Source organism: Barbus barbus (assembly GCF_936440315.1).
Source record: "Barbus barbus genome assembly, chromosome: 28".
Lineage (NCBI taxonomy): Eukaryota > Metazoa > Chordata > Actinopteri > Cypriniformes > Cyprinidae > Barbus > Barbus barbus.
Window position 1 is genome coordinate 14117159 of NC_136756.1, and position 19409 is coordinate 14136567.

The following is a 19409-nucleotide window of genomic DNA, read 5'->3' on the forward strand; positions in this document are numbered from 1 at the left end:
GAAGAAAGACCGTGTGTAAGGGTTCTTGTAGTCTGTAACATCACAGCCAGTCTGAGGCACAATTTACACTAAAATGGCGAGTTTTTTGGTCTGTAAAAGTTACGAGGAGTAATGGCATATGCTATAATGAGTGCTTTTGAATGTTGTTCGATTCTGGCAACAATAGTATCATAAACCACATTAATATCTCATAACACAAGTGTTGACTGGAGATGTATTTGTTATTACCAGTGAAAATGGTAATGCGTCTCGACTGACCACTTGTAAACCATATAAAAAAAACTTAATACCAGGTGGAAATGGGATCGAGAAACATTAATTTTCTTCGATATATTGCTGTAGACATATTTTTGTAGGCCAACCCAGAAGTTGGCATTACACTGGTTTCCTCAACAAAAACCCAAAAGGATTGGTTTTTGGATTATTGCAGAAAATAAGCTCTGTGGCCAACAAAGGTTTATGTTTCTCAGACTTTTTGTTTATCATGATAATCTTCACAAATGAACACAACATACGAACTTTGACATCTAAATACAATCGGCAGAAGTAAGAAGCTAAACATAGGCTATGATTGAACACCACAGTCACATGACTTCAACGTCACCACCATCATCTCTTTCAGTCTTTCACCTGAAAATTTGACTTAGTTTGTAAGAGCATGAATATAAAACAACAAGGCTGTGAAAGTGTACTATAGTGAGCAGATGAGTTTTCCTGTGATGACATTTAATGTCCTGACAAACTCTGTCCCATTTAACCGCCTTTTATGTAAAAGCCTTAAAAAAATCCCGAAGCACTATAACTGATATATTTTATGTCATAGAATAAAACTTGAAAAAATCTTGATCTTGGGTTAAACACAGACGTTATTTCAAGCTTTTAACCAAAAGTCCATTCATTAACATTGGAACAACGGAGATGGACATGTTAAAATGCTAACTTGTTTCTGGATTTTGGCCTACAAAAATACATAATCCCTACAGTTCTCTAATCAGGATTTAAAACTATATGGTTTCTTTCAATAAACACAGATGCACCTGGACACAAAGAGGCCTGACATGTCCTGGAATCCACGTCTGGACCCTCACACGATGGCCCGCCATTGGCTGGAGGTGGCTTGTTACAGAATCTGATTCGCTCCTGAATGCCTTGCCCACAGGTGGCACTGCACGGGCCCCACTCCTCCCAGTTTGAGTAGCCCCCTGGAACTGCAAAAACAGTACAGAATGTGAAATTACTTTAAATGTGAATCTAAAACATATAGATGAATGAAATATGGATATACATGGCTCTAATAAAATAATTTACCTTGTACTTTCAGAGATATTGTTCTTTCTGCAGTGCCCGCCTCACTTTCAGCAACACATCTGTACTCTCCTGAATCTCCGATCTGGAAAACACACACATTTACCTCCCACACATTTCTTTCATTAGAATGTGCAGTGGTGAACAGCTCAAATAGCCTTGAAAAGACACCTTGAAAAGCCTTTAAAATCTTATTCAATCATTTTAGTGTTGGACCAAAATACTAAATAATGTAATCATTGTTCACACAAATAAGGACTGGTTACCGTGGCACTATACAGAGCCAGAGAGCCATTGCGGAGGGGATGAAACCGCAGAGAGCCAAGTATTGGCTGGCCATCTTTGTGCCACCGCAAGGAAGGAACAGGGTCCCCGCTGACAGCGCAGTCCAGCATGACAGCTCTGCCCTGAACTACAGTCTGAGAGGTGTGGGCTTCCCCTCTCACCATGGGAGGTTCTGTAAAGACAGAGTGTATGCTTAACAGTAGCTAGCTCTTTAAATGAGAAAACGTTAATTTGACATTGACTTATACAGTTGCAAGGCATCATCTAGAACAGTGTTTTTCAGCCTTTTTGACTTTGAAGAACCCCATAGGTTTCTGTTTTTTTTTTATTACATAAACTTGGGCTGTCTGTGGATTAAAATAAGCAACAAAATAATTATAATTAAAAATTCAGAAGTTTTACAGCTAAATATTCTTTAGGGTTTACATAGCTTTTCCAGTTGTTTTTGATTTACAGAACAAGGATTTCTACCCATTTCTACCCAGTACAATATTTCAGAACTTGGCATAAATACAAAATGTTGTTGGTGTTTTAAGGTTTATTTATTTAATGACTATTCTATGTCTAAAATTAGGGTACCTCATATATCCAAGTTCTTCAACACTGTGGGAACCCTGGTTCTTCAATTAAATAAAAATGCAGAGGGAGTGAATTAAAACAAAAGATATCTTAATTTTTAGTTTTGTCTTATTTTAAATAATTTAAGACTCTTTTGTGCCCCCCTTGGAAGACTGCTTGTGGTTGAGAAACACTACTACTTTTCACTTTTGAACCCATTTTTTGATGGATTGTTGAACACAATTGAAAAAATAATGAAAAAAATAACAAATGCATACCTCTGACACGCACGAATGAAAGAGCCCGTAGGGATCCTACAGTGTTCTCTGCAATGCAGACATAGGTGCCACCATCACTTACAGTGACATTGTCAATAATCACTGAACTTCTGCCAGATCCATCGACACTAGCACCTGTGGGCAAAACCAAGAGCATTCTTGTTATGCTGAAAAAAGGTATCAAAGGAAAGATGATAAACTCCTCGCACACCTGTATAGGGCCTGTTGTTGGCAGTCCAGGTTATGGTGGGGGGTGGAGTACCCTGAGCATGGCAGGAAAGGGTGAGACTTTGGCCTTTATTCAGCGTCACATCACCAGGTAACTCTTTAAAAGCAGGTCTCATGTTAACAGACAGGCGAATGTCCCGTCGAGCTGTTCCAGCAGTATTGGTGGCTACACATGTGAACAGACCTGCATCACCAGGCTGCAAACACAAAGTAACGTTATGACTTCATACGAAGGCTATTTTAAATGGGCATTCTGGTCATTCATATCCAATAAAATGCATATTACTGACCTCTGCCCTTTCGATAATCAGTTCTCCTGACCTTAGCAGAGTGAATTTGCCCGGGAGGACTGGCACAGGGACTCTCTGTTTCTCCCAGCTTACCCTGGGCTCTGGAAGACCCTGTGCTGCACATGGCAGCAGTGCTTGAAATCCCTGGATGACAGACATCTCTGACTGACCAACAGAAATCTGTGGTGGGGCTAAGAGGAGAGGGATATAATGATATTTGATATAATGATGTCTTTCATACAGTCTTTCATACAAGTCATTAATAGGTTTAAAATGCTTAAAACTACAGTTTGATAAGTGTAATGTAATGCTAAATATATGTAAGCATATTTTTATTTTACATGAGTAATATCACATGAGTGGCAGTGCGATATATCTGTATATCAGCATGGCTGTGATTCAGCCGTAGGCACGAGGATGCAGGCAACTACATTCTCACCCCAAAAAAACTTTTAAAACTACATTCCATGACACTCTCTGTGAGAAATGCTGCAAATGGTGTGAAACAAACGGTGAAATGGTTGGAGTTCTGTTATCACTAGAATATCACACTCCTGGAAAAGGCTCACAGCCAATCAGATTCGAGGACCAGAAAGAACTATTGTAAAAATAATTATAAAATATAAAATTTGTAATCAATTTATTACGCTGTAAAAAACATTTTATTCGACAGTTATTTTATGCTAAAAAATTAAACATATTTAAGACAAGATACATATATATACATATACAATTATTATAATAATCTGTTTAAAGACTTATTTATTTTAAAATGATATATAATATAAATAATAATTAATTTTAAGACTTATTATATATTTCATAATAATAGTATACATTTCAGTGTTGTATAATAATAATAATAATAATAATAATAAGAAGAAGACTATTGTTTTCACCACACTGAATTTCATTTAAGCAAAAAGATCAATATATATTTTTTTTACATTTATGCCAAATTATAATTTTTCAACATGGATGTACACAGAAAAATTAAATACAGAAATAGATACAGAAAAATAAATGTATTTTTGTAGCGTGGGGTTTTTGAGAATACTTAATCTTTGAAAGCAGTTAAGATTTATTATTTATTGCATTTTTATGTATTATTATTAATATATGTTCAAATAATTAAGGCTTATTATATTTTTACATAGACTTCAATGTTGTATATACTGTATATATATTGATGTTAATACTTCTTGTTTTCACCACATCTATAAAATCTTTTTTTTCTTGTTTTAAGTATAAATTGTTGTTAAAGTTATGATTAAAAACTAATAATTTGCCAGTGGGGTGAGGTGGGGGCACATTATAAACTCAAACAAAGATTCTCTTGGTATTGTATAGAACTCACTTTGCAGAACTAGTCGGATGTCATGGCTGGCTCTACCAGCGTTGTTTCGGGCTGAGCAGGTGTAGATTCCTGCATCGCTGCGTTGAGTGGCAGTGATGTGCAGGGTGCCGTTAGAGAATAGTCTCAGGTGTGTGCCCTCCACCACAGGCCTACGCTCCCTGTGCCATGTCACTTCTGGCTTAGGCTGACCGTCCGCTGTACACTCCAGACTGACCGGCTGGCCAAGAACTGCTGTGTACTCCAGACGAGGTACAGACAACACTGGAGGAACTGTCACAGAAACAGTGAGATGAACATGCAACTGAATCTTAAGTTTGAGATACTGTATATGTAGTTGATGTATCAATGTGTCCTATGGTGTGACAGCAAAAATGTAAAAAAACCAACAAAAAAAACAACCTCTGACACTGAAGATAAACCTCTCTCATGCTATTTGTAACTCTAAGAATGAAGACACATTTTTCTCATGTTATTTGTATGTTAAGTTTTTTTTCTACATTTTTGCTATGTCACACCATAGGATACAGTCCAGTTTTTATTTTTCAACTACCCATAGGCACTTATCTGACTTCCTAAGATAAACATGTCGTACCTTGTAAAATGAGGTTGGTTCTTCCCATAGCTGTTCCTGCTTCATTCTGTGCTAAACACTGGTATGTTCCAGCATCTCCAAGAGTGACCCGTGAGAACTTCAAAGCTCCATTGGGGAGCACTGTCAGTCTATGACCTAAAAAATATCCACCAACATAGTATATATGCTAGATATTAATCAAAAAGTATTTTACTATAAGCACTTGTGTCATACATGATCTCTGAATCACAGTGCTGATACAACAAGATGTAAAATTAAAGGATAAAAGATAGAATTTTTGCTCATTAGATTAATAATATTATTAATATTTCCAGTTTTATAATTTAAACTGGTAATTAATCCAATTTCAATAACTACAGGTAGGCTGCAACCAAACCAACCTGTTGCCACAGGAACACCTTCTCGCTGCCATGTAATGGTGGGTCTTGGGAATCCTTGTACTTCACAAGGTAGAACAACTGAGTGATGTAACACCACCTGGACTTCTTCTGCCATGGGTCTGATCTCTGGGGGCTCTAAGAACCCAACCCAAACCATATATTTTAGTTACTGTGCATACTAAGTGTCCTTATTATTCATAAGATGATTTCAAATAACATTACATCACTATTACACCTGTATCTTACCCTGTACAGTAAGAGTAACGTGTTTGTAAGCCACTCCAATAGAATTGCGGGCAGAGCAGGTATATTTGCCAGCATGACTAGGTGTTGCAGCCAAGATCTCCAGTGCACCTACAACACAATGAAACAACTACAATTAAATCATCTACTACAGCATTGGTTTAGGAATATCAGTAGTAGCTGAAGCGTGTAGCTTATGGTGGAAGTTTGTCTCAGATTCACCTGTGGGCAGCACACGGTAACTGCCCCCTCGAGCGCCCAGCTGCATCCAGTTCTTGTTCCAGCTGATGACAGGCTCTGGACGGCCCGTGGCATGACATGGCAACACGACAGGGGACATTTTAACAGCCGTAACACTGCTGACATCATCTTTAATTACAGGAGGAACTGAAAAAAATTATATGAAAATAATTCATGAATATGCAGACAGTATGAGTTTACAATATGCTACAGTATATGTACAGTTACCCCCAAAAACATTTGGACACTTTACCTTTCTTTATAATAAATGCCATTTTTTATATATTTTATTATATAAACAAAAAAACATTTGTAAATGTGGCAGAAGACTCCAAACAGTTTTGGGGCTATAGTATATGAGTGTGAATATGAATTTTATATCTCTTATTATGCACAAATCCGTTACACAGTACCTTGCAGAATGACCTCTATGACCCTTCGCTCTTCTCCAACCTTATTTGTCACAGTGCACTCAAAGTAGCCCTCATCTTCAACAGACGGTGACGTAATGATCAGAGATCCAGAAGACATTAACCTTCAAAATAAAAACATTTAGTAAAAATACTAATCTTAAAAATTCCTAAAACTTACAACAGTATATACACTCACCTAAAGGATTATTAGGAACACCATACTAATACTGTGTTTGACCCCCTTTCGCCTTCAGAACTGCCTTAATTCTACGTGGCATTGATTCAACAAGGTGCTGAAAGCATTCTTTAGAAATGTTGACCCATATTGATAGGATAGCATCTTGCAGTTGATGGAGATTTGTGGGATGCACATCCAGGGCACGAAGCTCCCGTTCCACCACATCCCAAAGATGCTCTATTGGGTTGAGATCTGGTGACTGTGGGGGCCATTTTAGTACAGTGAACTCATTGTCATATTCAAGAAACCAATTTGAAATGATTCGAGCTTTGTGACATGGTGCATTATCCTGCTGGAAGTAGCCATCAGAGGATGGGTACATGGTGGTCATAAAGGGATGGACATGGTCAGAAACAATGCTCAGGTAGGCCGTGGCATTTAAACAATGCCCAATTGGCACTAAGGGGCCTAAAGTGTGCCAAGAAAACATCTCCCACACCATTACACCACCACCACCAGCATGCACAGTGGTAACAAGGCATGATGGATCCATGTTCTCATTCTGTTTACGCCAAACCATCTGAATGTCTCAACAGAAATCGAGACTCATCAGACCAGGCAACATTTTTCCAGTCTTCAACAGTCCAATTTTGGTGAGCTCGTGCAAATTGTAGCCTCTTTTTCCTATTTGTAGTGAAGATGAGTGGTACCCGGTGGGGTCTTCTGCTGTTGTAGCCCATCCGCCTCAAGGTTGTGCGTGTTGTGGCTTCACAAATGCTTTGCTGCATACCTCGGTTGTAACGAGTGGTTATTTCAGTCAAAGTTGCTCTTCTATCAGCTTGAATCAGTCGGCCCATTCTCCTCTGACCTCTAGCATCAACAAGGCATTTTCGCCCACAGGACTGCCGCATACTGGATGTTCTTCCCTTTTCACACCATTCTTTGTAAACCCTAGAAATGGTTGTGCGTGAAAATCCCAGTAACTGAGCAGATTGTGAAATACTCAGACCGGCCCGTCTGGCACCAACAACCATGCCACGCTCAAAATTGCTTAAATCACCTTTCTTTCCCATTCTGACATTCAGTTTGGAGTTCAGGAGATTGTCTTGACCAGGACCACACCCCTAAATGCATTGAAGCAACTGCCATGTGATTGGTTGATTAGACAATTGCATTAATGAGAAATTGAACAGGTGTTCCTAATAATCCTTTAGGTGAGTGTATATTACATATTATATATGTCTTAGAGAGGCAGAGTCTCTCAGTAGTAAAGATGGGCAGAGGCTCTCCAATCTGTGAAAGAGTGTGTAAAAAGATTGTGGAATACTTTGCAATTTGACGTTGAGGATTGATGTTTTTAAAGGCTTTGCAAATCTCATCATCTACAGTGCATAACATTATCAAAAGATTCAGAGAAACTGGAGAAATCTCTGTGCGTAAGGGTCAAAGCCGAAGACCTTTGTTGGATGCCCGTGGTCTTCAGGCCCTCAGACGACACTGCATCACTCATCGGCATGATTCTGTCATTGACATTACTAAATGGGCCCAGGAATACTTCCAGAAACCACTGTTTGTAAATACAATCTGCCGTGCAATCTGCAGATGCCAATTAAAGCTCTATCGTGTAAAAAGGAAGCCATATGTGAACATGGTCCAGAAGCCCAACATTTCCAGAATTCAGGATGTGTGTGTGTGTGTGTGTGTGTGTGTAATCATTTCAAATATCACTTCAAACCTGTAAGCGCCAGACTGAAGATCCACATTGAGGGGCGAGCCGTTCCTTTTCCAGCTCACCTGAGGAGCAGGTATGCCTGTGCTCTCACAACTCAACACTGCTCTCTGACCTGTGACCACTGTCACATTAAAGGGGCCAGGGCTGATCGAGGGCCCAACTGAAATGATAAATGAGGATAGGAAAGAAAGAATTAGCCTGGCAACCAGTCTGAACTCATTTAAGAGGTTGATGAAAATGTCTTTATGCCTCTTTAGTGCAACCTAAAGAAAGTGTAAGTGTCCTGCAGTACCGTAGACTTTAAGGTCCATGCCGCGATGGTCTGATCCTGCCTGATTGGATACACTGCAGTAGTAACGCCCGGCGTCTGATAGCTGCACTGACGCAATGCGCAAAGAGCCTTCAGATAGCAAGGTGAATCTGTAAGCAGGCAGAGATTGAATTTACATGGTGGAACTTTGATATCCAATAAATTCAGGACAGGATTAAAGCGGTTGTTTACTTGATTGCTTGAGGTTCAAACTTACCTGCCATGGTGAAGTGGGACTGGACCGCCATCTTTCCTCCATAAGACAGATGAGGAAGGCCCTCCCTCCACCTCACATGGCAACACTGCATCCTGATTGACATGTGCTACGATCAGTGAGCTGCCCTCTCTGATGACCGGTGGCACTAGGTGAAAATCAAGAAGCTTTTTATTTCCTTCGAACCAAAGTCTGACTAATTGAGAATTAACAACATTATGATTAGCAATAAATTACCAGTTCACCCAAAAATGAAAAATAAATCATAATTTGCTCATAATTTGCTAACCATCCTGCTTTGCAGGATGTTTACTGTTTTCCATACAGTGAAAGCATACCCAGATAACAAAATTCCTGAGGCCCAGATCAGGTCCACACCTGACACTTTCATCTGGCCCACATACCGCGTGCAACGATGGCACTTGGGCGGTCCTCTCTGTTTGCCAGATTTGGGCCATAAACAAGCCAAAGGAAGGCCAAATGTCAGCCACGAATAAACCAAATAAAGCAGAACTGGCCCAAATCTGGGCCACATGGATTTTAATTCTGGCCCAGATCCAACACCAGATTTGGGCCTCAAGTAAGCCTTAGCATTGCCGCATGTAAGCCAACCAAATAAACCAAAACTGGCCCTAATGTGGGCCACAGTGGATTTTTATTCTAAACCTGGCCTTCCCCACATTGCTCATGTGACCCACATGCTGCATGGAATGGTGGCATTTTGGCAATGGTCCACAAGCAGGCTATTGCACTGCCACATTTTAGCAAATAATAAACCAAATAAACCATAAATATACATTATCTGGGCCACACTAAGGATGCGTCTCAATCAGCTCCCTTGTTCAATAGTCAGGGCACTGATTAGGGAGTCGGCCTTTTTAAAGGGTTGGCTCAATCACGAAATCCATCCAGTGTACTGGAACTTTCGCTCCCTGAAAAATCCCACAATGCACCACAAAAACTAGGGAGCACCTGCGCTCACTATGCTCCCTTATCGGAAATAACGTCACAACGCATGAAACATAAACCACACGAGTCAACTCGGTAAATCTAATGACACGTGATAGAACGTGACAGAGATTTGAAAAGAAAAGACAGACCGTTTTTGGTATATTTCAAGAAACACGTCGCTAGACAAGTAATGAACACATCTAATTATGATTTATAATTAATATTCGGCTGAAATGTTGTAGGAACATGTAGCAGAATGATGTGGTTTAAAGAGAATAAATAAATTTGATAAAAATTAGATTGGTCCTGTCTGTTGTTTATTAATTCCAGTGATGACGTTCTACTATGTTGATGCTGTAGATAATCATTTCACTGGAAATCGAGTGATCACCGTCCCAACGTGCAGTGAGTCAGGGAACTTACCAGTGCCCGAATTTGTGTACACAATCTACTAATTCACGAGTTCGGGAGCTAGGGAGCTGATTGAGACGCACTCTAAGCCTTAAGTGAGTTACGCATAAACAATACTCAACATTAGTAAAGAGAAATTTAAAAATGTCCTCCCAAAATGTTCAAATAAGTTCCAGAAATGTGTCTTACTTGGTAAATTGATCCCGACCCGAGTTTTGCACAAGCAGCAATTCAAATGTCACAGATAAATATTCAAAGACACATTTTAATACTTTAAAAACAGTTCTTCACGAGTTTGATCCTAAATGCTTCTTACTCAGACTCTACCTGCACAGTAAGTCTGTAAGTGTCTCGGCTATGCTGTGTTAAAGAGCGCACAATGAAGATGAAAGGTTATATCATAAGTCTTTAATGGTAAATCCAACAAGGGTAAATCCAAACACAATGTAGCACAGCAACATTTAAGACGCAAGACCAAACAAACTCAAAGTGAACATGCAGGAACTTAAGTACTCAGACCAAACAAGGATAATTAACTTGGCACACCTGAACAGAATAATACAATCAACAAGGGAAACGGTGTAAAATGAAAACAAAGTCCAAATGAATAGAAACCACGACAGTAAGAGCTATCATTATAGTGCACTTCTGTTTTTATGCTGCACATTACACACATAAAAAAATGCCATTAAAAGCATGTTTCAAAAGATAAATGGCTGGTATGTAGCCACCTTAAGACTAATTTCCAGATCTCCCTGCATCAGTTAACTGTGTTGCATCCTACTAAAAGTAGCCAAAATCTCTTAGGTTAGCCAGTGTCAATTAGCCAATATTTATTTATTTATTTGCCGTGACAAATGGGGGACAAGTTAGGCTTACACACTGAATAACAAATGCTGACTGTGCAGTATATTTGCCAAAAGTGGCCCAAATTGTTATGAATTATTTGGGCAATATTTGTCATTTTATGTGTGGGCGTAATTTTTAAGATCACAGCCACATTAGCCAGAGCTCACTGCGCCATATCCCAGATACGTTTTAATATACCTGGGCCACATTTGCTGAAACACATTTGGTTTACACCCTGATTAGCCTTTGTCGATTGTGCCACATTTTTGCCAAAGGTGGCCTACATTTGGTTGGCACTATTTGGGCCATATTCACTATTTACCACATGGGCCACTTTAGGTTCACATTCTGATTACACAATGCCATGAACACCGTATCTTTGCCTACAGAGGCCCACATGTGATTTGATACATTTGGGCCATTTTTGCTATTTTACACGTGGGCCACTTCAGGCTTACATCCATTTTGTATGGGCCATAAGAAGGCCAGCAGTGCCGTATCATTGCCTTAAGTGGCCTACATCTGCATGCTATCTGGGTAAGCACTTGAAATGTAATCTGTCATTACCATTAATAAAAGTTCAAATGTTTGTGTTATGGTTGGTGGTTGTAGGAAAGGGAGCTCACGACAGAGAATAACAAAAGGAGACTTTATTAAGCATCAACTCACGTAAACCATTACTAACTTAAGATCCGACAAAAACAAAGGCAGAACTGAGGACTTATAAAGGGAGAGGAACAAACGAGGAAACAAGATGATTAATCAAAGACAGGTGATGGGGATCATTAATTAACAAAACTAGGACAGGAACTAAAACAGGAAGAACCAAATATGGGCAGAAAGGAAACTAAACAGAAACAGATATGTTACAGTATCTCCCCCTCCCGGAAGGTGCGTCCCGCACCGTAACAGTAACATCGGGGAGGGGGGGCGGGCGTCCTGGAGGCTGGAGCAGGGCCAGGACTGGGAGGAGACAAGGGAAGCCTCTAGGGCAGATCTGGAGACTCGGGAGACCATGGCGGATCTGGAGACTCGGGAGACCATGGCGGGATTGGAGACTCGGGAGACCTTGGCGGGACTGGAGACTCGGGAGGCCATGGTGGATCAGGAGACTCGGCATGCCATGGCGGATCAGGAGACACGGGAGGCCATGGAGGATCAGGAGACACGGGAGGCCATGGCGGATCAGGAGACACGGGAGGCCATGGCGGATCGGGGTCTTTGGATGGCCATGGCGGATCGGGGTCCTTGGGTGGCCATGGCAGATCGGGGCCCTTGGGTGGCCATGGCGGATCTATTTTTTTGAGAGCCCAAGGTGGATCAGGGGCCTTGGCCCTTGACCCGGCCACACAGGCTGAGACTATATGGCCCCCCCAAAAATTTTTTTGGGACGTTCTCCTCTAGGGGCCAAACAGAAGGAGCAGACTCTGCGGGACGCTCAGGAGGAGCGGGCACAAGAGGGCGCTCTGGAAGAGCGGGCACAAGAGGGCGCTCTGGAAGAGCGGGCACAAGAGGGCGCTCTGGAAGAGCGGGCACAAGAGGGCGCTCTTGCAGCGCGGACACCTGAGGGTTGGGAACGGCACTTCTGGCCGTGGTCTGAGAACTGGATTCTCGGGGAACGGGATCGGCACTCCTGGCCGTAGCTTGAGAACGGGATTCTCGGGATACGGGATCGGCATTCCTGGCCGTGGCGTGAGAACTGGATTCGGGATAGGCACTCCTGGTCGTGACTTGAGAACTGGATTCTCGGGGATCAGGATCGGCACTCCTGGCCGTGACTTGAGAACTGGATTCTCGGGATTCGGGATCGGCACTCCTGGCCGTTGCTTGAGAACTGGATTCTCGGGATTCGGGATCTGCACTCCTGGCCGTGACATGAGGACTGGATTCTCGGGGACGCTCTGAAAGCGCGGATTCAGAGGGGCGCTCTTGTAGCGCGGAGCTGGACGGAACCAGCGGAGACGAAGGAGAGCTGGGCGGAACCAGCGGAGACGAAGGAGAGCTGGGCGGAACCAGTGGAAACTCGGGAGAGTCCTTGCGAGGAGCAGGCACTAGTGGGCACTTGCGAGGAGCAGGCACTGGAGGGCGATGGCGAGGTGCAGGGACTGGAGGGCGCTCAGGCAGCACAAACTCCTGGGGATGCTTGGGAAGTACTACTTCCTGGGTGCGCTCTGTCAGCATAGGGACAGGCCCTGGAGAATCGGGCACTGGGGAGACTGGTCCTGGAGAAGCGGGCACTGGAAGGACTGGCTCTGAAGAAACGAGCACTGGGGTTTGCCGTGGCAGAGCGGGTACAGGGAGGCGCTGGCGTGGAGCAGGCACAGGAGGGCGCTGTAGTAGAGCGGGCTCAGGGGAGAGGACAGGAGCTGAGAAGTCCGGGGGTATCGCCGTATCCAGCAGCTCAAAAACTGTAATTGTCGTCGCCGTGGGCGGCGGAATCACTAACCTCGCGGGCGGCGGTAACTTAATCACCGCGGGTAGGGCTCCGGCTCGGGGTCGGAGGCTCTCCAGACAATGGATGGTGGCTTCTCTCCAGTCGAGATCGGAGGTGTCTGGGAGCTCTCGCTGCTGGTGGAAGGTGAGCCCGAGCCGGAGCATCATCTTAAGTGTCCCTCCATCCAGCGTGCTGGCGAGGGCGAGAGGCGCAAAAGCCAAAATAAAGCTTGCTGGTTCCTGGTTGGCTTGAGCCAGATCAAAAAATTGCGCCAGTTTGCCCATCTTCTGTTGCGGTCGGATTTTCTGTTATGGTTGGTGGTTGTAGGAAAGGGAGCGCACGACAGAGAATAACAAAAGGAGACTTTATTAAGCATCAACTCACATAACCATTACTAACTTAAGATCCGACAAAAACAAAGGCAGAACTGAGGACTTATAAAGGGAGAGGAACAAACGAGGAAACGAGATGATTAATCAAACACAGGTGATGGGGATCATTAATTAACAAAACTAGGACAGGAACTAAAACAGGAAGAACCAAATATGGGCAGAAAGGAAACTAAACAGAAACAGATATGTTACAGTTTGAGGGTCAATGTGATTTTTAATACTTTTTTGGTTACACTTTATTTTAAGGTGTCCTTGTTACAGTGTAGTTATGCATTTAAGTGCTGAATGAGTAATATTAATTGACTACATGTACTTACTATATGGTTAGGGTTAGGATTATGCATAATTAATTGTTATAATAGTAAGTACATGCAATGTGTAAAAAGTACACCTTAAAATAAATTGTTACTCTTTTTTTCGGCAAGGATCTATTAAATTGATCAAAAGTGACAGCAAAAGATTTCTGTTTTATAGAAATGCATTTTTTTTTTTTAATTGTATCACAGTTTCTATAAAAATATTAAGCAGCAAAATGTTTTCAGCATTGATGATAATTAGAAATGTTTCTTGAGCATCAAATCAGAATAATTTCTTAATGATTGTGACTGAAGATTGGAAATAATGACTGCTGAAAATTCAGATTTTGCATCACAGGAATAAATTACATTTTAAAATATATTCAAATGGAAAACAGCTATTTTAAATTGTAATAATATTTCACAATATTTAATATTTTGCGCATTTTAGTCAAATAAATGCAGTCTTGGTGAGCATAAGAGGCTTCTTTCAAAGACATAAAAAAAAAAAAAAAACTTACCAACCTCAAACTTTTGAACAGCAATGTATATGCTAATGTGTGTATCAGGGGTGCCCAACCCTGTTCCTGGCGATCGACTGTCCTGCAAAGTTTAGCTCCAACTCTAATCAAACACACCTGCCTTTAATTTGCATGCGATCCTGAAGATCTTTTGATTAGAGTTGGAGCTGAACTTTGCAGGACAGTCGATCGCCAGGAACAGGGTTGGGCACCCCTGGTGTATATGAAATTCCACGCAAGAAAGTCACACAAGTTTGAAACGACATGAGAATGAGTGACACAAACTTACAGAGAATCTCTACAGTGAAGAACAGACTGGTGCTGCCAGCAATGTTGGTGACCACACAGCTGTACTGTCCACTATCTTGGGTCCGGACATCTTGAATTTCCAAATACTGTCCACCAGCAATGGACTGAATTCGACCTCCCAACTGAGAGACAGAAAAGGCAGAATAATGTGACTGTGATATGTGAATGTAAAAGTTACAAATAGATCCAGAAAGTACACTGAGCAACCTGTAGTTTGACGTCATCCTTGTACCACTCAGTCTCTGGTGGAGGGTCACTGTCGGTTTGACACTCCAGTGTCAAGTGACCTTTAGCTGGAACCGATACAGTTCTGACGTCATTAGAGCCGAGAAGAGTGGGTGGAACTGAAAGTGATCGGACAAATGATTCACCTGTTAGGACTATGGTCCTACATGAGATTTTTTCAGTGTTGTCTATTTTAATATATATTTTAAAATGTAATTTATTCCTGTGATGGGAAAGTTGCATTTTTAGTATCAATACTGGTCTCACATGATCCTTCAAAAATATGTCAATTTGGTCCTCAAGAAACATTTCTTATTACCATCAATGTTAAAAGCAGTTGTTCTGCTTGATATTTTTGTGGAAACTGTGATACATTTTTTCAGGATTCTTTGATGAATAGAAAGTACAAAAGAACACCATTTATTCTAAATTAAAATCTTTTGTAAAATGATAAAAGTCTTTACTGTTACACATATACTCACGCTGAACGCGCACCCAGTGGTTTCTACCATCCTCTCCTGCTGGGCTACTAGCAAGACAGGTATATAGACCTGCGTTCTCCACCTGTTTCAAAACATACTGGTATAACCTCAAAGCCATAAACAAATGTGAACCTAATACAAACAAGCTCAACACCTTCATTTGAATAAGCACCTGAACTTTGTTGATTCTGAGCAGCTCCCCATCTCTCTCTATTACTGCCATGCTGTCCTGTAGTGGATGCCCATCTTTCAGCCAGCTGAGGGTTGGAGGGGGAAGACCGGTCGCGATACACTCCAGCTCTAGCACACTGTCCACTGCAACCAGCTGCTCATCAGGGGATGACGAGCCAGAGATTTTGGGGGGCTCTGTTATGGGAAAATACATCCTCAGCGTATTACTTTGCATACTCTGGCAAAGGTATTGTGCTTTCCTGAAAAACTCTGTGTTCTCTTGCAAAACATTTACATTCTCATGCTACTGTTGTGTCCCCTCAACTAACTTTGCATTCTCTCATAAAAGCACTTATTTCCATTACAAAATGTTTGCGACCCAATGCAAAATGTTTCACAGCAAGCACAAAGTTTGGCAAGGGAACACAAAAGTTTTGCGAGAGAAGGCAAAAGCTTTGAAACTATTTTTCCTTCCATCTCATTTCTTTTTAACCATCGCAATATCCCTTTAGTGGCTCAAAAACTCAAAAACCTTCACTAATTTCTTTACTTTGCATATTTACATTGCTTTCAACTGCAAATACCTAGCACGGTCAGGTTGAAAGTCTTGGTACTGCTTCCTGCCTGGTTGCTCGCCACACAGCTGTAGAGGCCTCCATCACTGGGACGCACATCAGAGAGCAGGAAGCGGGTTTCCTGTCCATCCAGCAGAAGATTACGGTGCAGTGAAAGCGGTTGGCCATCTTTCAGCCACGATAGTGTTGGAGGAGGCACACCATGGGCTTCACAGGTCAGTGTTACCGAAGAGCCCTGGACCACTGCCACCTGCTCAGTCGGCTCTGTGCGCTCAACCGCAGGGGGAGCTGATGAGGGGGACAAACAGCGATGGTTAAAAACTTGCAGGTTTGTTGTTTCTATTTTCATATATTATTTAACTGATTCGTGTTTACATAAATTAATCAATTAAAAAGGTCTGCTGTACCTTGCACGTGGAGGTCAAAGTTGAGTTTAGCTGATCCAGCTCGGCTACGAGCCACGCAAGAGTAGATGCCAGAATCAGACAGCTGCACCGGTGCAATCCTTATCCAACACAGGTTACAGGACACTGTCAAGCTAATGTTATATCTATAATATCAGAAATTATAATCTTTACTGACCTAAGAACAGTATCTGCAGAAAGCAGGTGGACACGGGGTGACAGGAGTAAAGGATGACCGTCCCTCAGCCAGTTGATTTGAGGTTGAGGAATCCCAGTGGCTTTGCACTCCAGTGTGACCACACTGTGCTGAGTGGTGTGCACCTCCCGGGGGACGCTGGTCTCTCCACTTATGGAGGGAGGAACTGCAGTGCAAAAAGCATAGAAATTATTTAACAGATGTGTATTGTGTTTGCTAAAACACTATAGAGAGAAAGCTGCTCTCACCCAGTACGAACAAGGTATAGATCTTGCTCTCTTGGCCAGCAGAGCTGACAGCCAGGCAGGTGTATGTTCCTGAGTCTTCTGGCCTTATATTCAGAAGAGTTAGAGTGCTCCCATCTGGAGAGATACTGTAATACACGTGTATATAAGTACACACAAACAGGAGTATATAAGTTAGTTCAAATATGAACTATAAACAAGCTTTTCTTTCTAAAGCACAAAGTTGGAATATAAATTGAAAAAAATAAATAAAAAATATGTTTCATTATATTAAAATATTAATTATATATACTGTATATATTATACGGTGGGGTCAAAGTCCCACTGCTGATTTTTTTATGCAATTTAATACAATTAATTACAAATAATATTATAAGCAAAACAACTGATTGGAAAAATGTAGTTTTCATAAAGATTCTCTCTTCTGATTTTTTTAAATAGTTTTTTCAGTGTTTTCAGATAAAAATACTATTATTATATTATATTATATTACATTACAATATATTTTATTATATTATGTAAAATATTTATTATCATTATTATTATTAGTAGTAGTATTAAAAATGAAAGAAATCAATTAATCATTGTGAGAGCCTTACTCCATCTGCTCCGTTTCTCCATTCTCAAGTGTCTTTCCGTTCTTCAACCAGCTCACTTTGGGAGTAGGTGTACCCATCACCCGACATTCAAGAGTCAGTTCCTCCCCAACAGGTGCACTGACCTCTGATGGGTGGCCAGAATCTATAATGGTGGGTGACGCTGATGGAGACAAATGCATTTGGTTGTATGTAGAGTAAATCACACACAGTGTGACTCAAGAAACAAGATTGAGATTATTTGATACTGAGATTAGCGATATGTTGCGGTTTTACCATATATAGTAAGGGAGTAGTCCTTCTGCGTCTGCCCCTCACTGTTTTTAGCGATGCAGGTGTAAGTGCCAGCATGAGACAGCTGCAGAGGGCCTAACTCCAGTCTGTTTCCTCTCGCTGACCAGTTCCATTGCAAACTGCTTTCTACACAAAGGAACAAACAACATAATACAAAAACATAAGTAAAAAACATTCACACTAAAATCTGAAGGTGTCCAGCATTTAACTGACCAATAGGAGAGCCGTCTTTCTGCCAAGCAATGTTGGGTACAGGTACGCCAGAGGCCTCACAGATGAGGGTGATGTGTGAGCCCATGTTTTGAGTGAGGGTCTCATGAAGAGGGCCCTCCATCTCAGGAGGCACTAAAAGTGAAAGATAGCAAAATTGCACACTGCACCTGTAACTGTTATAAAGCATAAATGTTTCACTGTGTTTGCGCTGTGTTTTTAGGACTCACCGTGGACTGTTACTCTAAAGGTGCGATCTACTTGACCTGCAATGTTGGACACCTTACAGGTGTACACCCCGCCATCAGCCACCTAGAGAAAGAAACCATGTCAACAAAGAAATAACTAGAAATACACTGCTTATTTGTACATTTACACTATTTATACAGTTACACTATTGTTCAAAAGTTTGAAGTCGGTTTTGTTTTTTTCAAGCTCCCCCAGTTGGCATTTATTTAATCAAAAATACAAATGTACAAATATTATTACAAAATAAACTTAATAAAAATGTTAATACATTTTAAAAATGTAATTTATTCCTGTGATGCAAGGCTGAATTTTCAGCATCATTACTCCATCAGTGTCACATGATCATTTAGTAGTCATTGTAATATGCTTATTTGGTGGTCATTACAGTCGCTTTTGATCAGTTTAATGCTTTCTTGCTAAATACTAGGTTTCTTAAAAAAAATAATGATCCCAAAACTGAACAGTAGTATATATGCTATGTAACTTCATATGCATTTAAAGTTGTCTACATGTGGGAGCATTTGCAAATCTCCCATAAATCATCGTAACTTTTTTCCGTGCTTTCTTACCTGCACCCCAACTATCTCAAGTTGCTGCCGCTCTATCCTCAAACCATTCCCAGCAGCCAGCTGAAGTCCATTACGATACCATGTGACCTCTGGTTCAGGGGTGCCATTGGCTGAGCAACGCAGAATAAGTGATGACCCGACTTGAGGTGTCATAACCTCTGACTCTGATTCAAGACGTGGCACCAGTGAAGGCAGGGCTAGAAAGGGCCAAATCAAACAGTGTTCATTGCTATGTTTATCTGCTGAAGCAATTAATGAACAAAAATACCCGTAGTCCTCTAACCATAGACGGTAAGGAGAATGCTCTTTTGGTCTTGTCCGGCTGAGTTTGTGGCTGTACAGACATACTGCCCGGCATCCTGCGGTCCAGCCCTGGGAAGCTGCAGCATCTGACCACCTTTGGACAAGATGATGGCACATTACATAC

The 19409-nt window shown here is 41.5% G+C and overlaps 1 protein-coding gene across 1 annotated transcript in view; it reads right to left on the reverse strand.

Annotated features, from left to right (window-relative positions):
* hmcn2 (hemicentin 2) overlaps nt 1–19409 on the reverse strand; it is an 81950-nt gene that overhangs the window by 11108 nt on the left and 51433 nt on the right. Inside the window, exons 39-67 of the mRNA XM_079382709.1 lie at nt 19266–19379; nt 18983–19179; nt 18395–18476; nt 18168–18299; nt 17937–18080; nt 17664–17823; nt 17068–17192; nt 16802–16985; nt 16627–16724; nt 16229–16507; nt 15646–15839; nt 15474–15555; nt 14974–15110; nt 14747–14888; nt 8607–8751; nt 8372–8499; nt 8083–8239; nt 6170–6291; nt 5739–5903; nt 5520–5627; nt 5274–5408; nt 4894–5028; nt 4302–4571; nt 2945–3135; nt 2638–2851; nt 2427–2561; nt 1572–1762; nt 1309–1390; nt 1038–1208 (exon numbers count right to left, since the gene is read on the reverse strand). Coding sequence (XP_079238835.1) covers nt 1038–1208; nt 1309–1390; nt 1572–1762; nt 2427–2561; nt 2638–2851; nt 2945–3135; nt 4302–4571; nt 4894–5028; nt 5274–5408; nt 5520–5627; nt 5739–5903; nt 6170–6291; nt 8083–8239; nt 8372–8499; nt 8607–8751; nt 14747–14888; nt 14974–15110; nt 15474–15555; nt 15646–15839; nt 16229–16507; nt 16627–16724; nt 16802–16985; nt 17068–17192; nt 17664–17823; nt 17937–18080; nt 18168–18299; nt 18395–18476; nt 18983–19179; nt 19266–19379 — 4419 coding nt within the window. The remainder of the gene's footprint in view (nt 1–1037; nt 1209–1308; nt 1391–1571; nt 1763–2426; nt 2562–2637; nt 2852–2944; nt 3136–4301; nt 4572–4893; nt 5029–5273; nt 5409–5519; nt 5628–5738; nt 5904–6169; nt 6292–8082; nt 8240–8371; nt 8500–8606; nt 8752–14746; nt 14889–14973; nt 15111–15473; nt 15556–15645; nt 15840–16228; nt 16508–16626; nt 16725–16801; nt 16986–17067; nt 17193–17663; nt 17824–17936; nt 18081–18167; nt 18300–18394; nt 18477–18982; nt 19180–19265; nt 19380–19409) is intronic.